Source organism: Nomascus leucogenys, chromosome 15 (genome assembly GCF_006542625.1).
Source record: "Nomascus leucogenys isolate Asia chromosome 15, Asia_NLE_v1, whole genome shotgun sequence".
In the NCBI taxonomy this organism is placed as follows: Eukaryota; Metazoa; Chordata; class Mammalia; order Primates; family Hylobatidae; genus Nomascus; species Nomascus leucogenys.
Window position 1 is genome coordinate 39,781,585 of NC_044395.1, and position 2,846 is coordinate 39,784,430.

The following is a 2,846-nucleotide window of genomic DNA, read 5'->3' on the forward strand; positions in this document are numbered from 1 at the left end:
GCCAGAGAAACAGAGGACCAGATGGAAGGTAAAAATGAGGGATTCAGTGAGATTCTCAGCATCATCCAATGTAAGTCCAAATTACTGTGGGATCTGGACCCATAGCACTGTAAGGGAGGTATCCTGAGGGCACAAAAGCAACAAGTGCTGTCCGTGGTATCTGGCCATGGTGAAGGCCACAGGCACAATGATTAGGAGAAGACTGAGAGTCCCTGAGAGATATTACAACATCCTACGGCAACCTTTGGGGTGGGGAGTTCACTGGCCTCTGGGAGCCCTGGTTGTCACAATTGGAGACAGCATCTGGGGGCCTTGGAAATTTGTCAGTTATTGGAAGTAAAGAATCTTCACTGTGGGGAGGCCCAGGCCAGAATTGTGCTTGGCAGGAATCTTCTCTGATTCCTGGGGTTGGGATAAGAAGTAGCTATCACTTGACATTTGACACCATATTCAATAGCCATGGGTCCAGAGGATTGATCATGCATTCGAGAAAAATATCTCCAAAATCAGTAGTGTATCTCTGTCTGGCTTTAGCCCCAGCAGATGAGTCAGGGGCCCAGGAGATCCTGGAAAACTTAGTTGGGACCGGAACCCTAGAGGCATAAGAATGGTCCATTGCTGCAATCTTGGCCAGGTTCACCGGGGATTTCCAGTCCCCACCAGTGTCCCTGCACAATGTAATCAAAGGCACAGTGACACTGGGAGGAGTCATGGAGACAACATCAGGAAGACTACTAGCAGTGCTGTCGAGGGATAGCAGGCAGGGGCCAGGGTGCATGGGTTCATCAGGATCCAGTGGGGGCCCCAGGGGTTGAAGATCAGGGGCACAACAGCAGCCAGAAGCCTTGGCAAAATGTGCAAGGCCACCACTCAAAGGTGCGAGTTTGTCTGTAAAAGCTTCATCAGAGAACTGGAGCTGAGGTTTGCGGCCTGGAGCTCTGCTCCCTGTCCCCACTGTGAGGCGCCTCTTAGCTGCAGACTGAGCAGTTGTCTGCTCAGTCCCCAGTTCTCGAGGTCGACGACCACGGCCTCTACCACGACCTCGACCACGACCACAGCCACGACAAGGACCCCGCCTTCCAGTGGAAGGGGGAAGAACCCAGGCTGACGTCTCCAGGGTTTGGATTGCAGGTCCAGGCACAGCGTCGGTACTACCGCCCTTTGGGTTGAAACAGAGCCCTGGGGCCACAGTCTGTGTGGGACAGCTGGTTCTGTGGTTCCGGAGATGCCTCAGGCCCAGAGCAGCTCTCTTAAGTGCTATGTCCTCCCTCCAGTTGCTCCGCTCTTGGCTTTCTGCAACCCTGGGCTCCATGTGATCCACAACAGTCAAGTCTTGCCTGTGTTTCCAGAGCTCATAGCTCTCTGGTTGCAGGATGCGCACAAAGGCGTCCATGGAAAAGGTCACTCTCGCCTCCCCACAGCTACACTGTGAAGCCACTTTGCCATAATCAATCCATCGTGGAGTGGCAAAGTTGATGGCCTCTGCACAGTTGAAGCCGTGATTGAAGCCAGCATGGTAGCCATAGGGAAAGGTTACTATGAACTCCCCAGCCTCCTGAGTCATGCGATTGAAGGGGATCCCATTCTTTTTGAGAACTGTAGGCGAGATGAGGGCCACCTTGTGCCGCAGGAAGCCCTCACAGCCCTGGGAATTGCCTGGGAAGAGCTCCCTGGCCAGGCGTTCCAGGCGCTGGCCGTGTTCTGGGGGCACCACGTACCAAGTTTTGGGCTCCCCAAAGTGCAGGTAGTTGATGCTGTAAAGGTCCATGTCCTCCGTGTGCCAAGCGAACGTGGTCTTCCACATGCCAAAGTACAGGTAGGGTGTGTTGACACCCTCAATGACAACCCCACATTCCTGCTCCAACAGGTCCAGAATTGTTCCCAGGTGTCCTAGGTTCCATTGTTTAGTGCTTTCTTCAAATAAGGAGCCGCTGATATCAGCACCATAAATTGGTGGATTACCAGGGTGGCTCTTCCAGTATTGTTGCTCCAAATCTGCAAAATTCTGGTGTGGCGGAGTCTGATATTTTTTACTGTTTGCTAAGTGGCGATACTCCCTCACGGTCATGGCTTTCTTCTTTTTATGGTATTGAGTAAACACACCTCCCTGCCCAGAGGTCACCTGCTGGAGGGGAGTGGCTACTAAGATGTCTTCGATATCATCGTAAGTCTTTCTGGCTTTCCATTCCTTGGGTGGAATTACCTTGGCGAGGCCAGCTCGGTGTGCGCCTTGGGACTCCATGTGAGCAACATATTTGTTGAAATCTGTAAATTCTTCCATGGTTGGGTAAAAAGTCATGATGGTATGACTCGTGTTCTGGGGACTGGAGTGCACAGACTTCATGGCTGCACACAAGAAGCAGCTGACTCCCAAGTTCTTGGGTGTCCTCTAGATGCCTGAGAGTGCTGGGGAGGAATTTCTTTTCTCCACTTTGTGTTTTCAAAATACTTTGGTTTATCTGTGAGGGAGTAACTCACACTTGAACTTTTGAACAAGTGAGATCTTTCAGAGGCTTTCTGACTTCCCAGGGGGACTCTGCTCCAGTCAGTAATTTTTTGTCCAAAAAAAATAGAATATATCCCAGTGGGGCAGGCGCCCCGGCTGGAGTCCCAGCTCCACTGGCAGCTCTGTGAGTTTCCTCAGTTGGGGGTGTCACTGTGAGGCTTCTCTTGATTCTCAGGCTTGGGTGCCCCAGTAGCTGGTAACTCCACTGTACCCGGGCGTCTCTTCTAGGAAATCAAATCAATAAACCTGAACAACGACACAAAATACAGAATATTTGAAAATACGTGTATAACCAGACAAAAGAAATACTCAGCTAGTATTAAGCTAAACTAAAGGGTAT

At 51.2% G+C, this 2,846-nt stretch overlaps 1 protein-coding gene across 1 annotated transcript; it reads right to left on the reverse strand.

The window, feature by feature from the left end:
• Positions 1–427: 427 nt before the first annotated feature.
• Positions 428–2,344, reverse strand: LOC100587983 (lysine-specific demethylase 4E-like). The gene has a single exon (XM_003253463.2). The coding sequence runs from the start codon at positions 2,342–2,344 to the stop codon at positions 428–430; it is 1,917 nt and encodes a 638-aa protein (XP_003253511.1).
• Between the last annotated feature and the right edge of the window lie 502 nt (positions 2,345–2,846).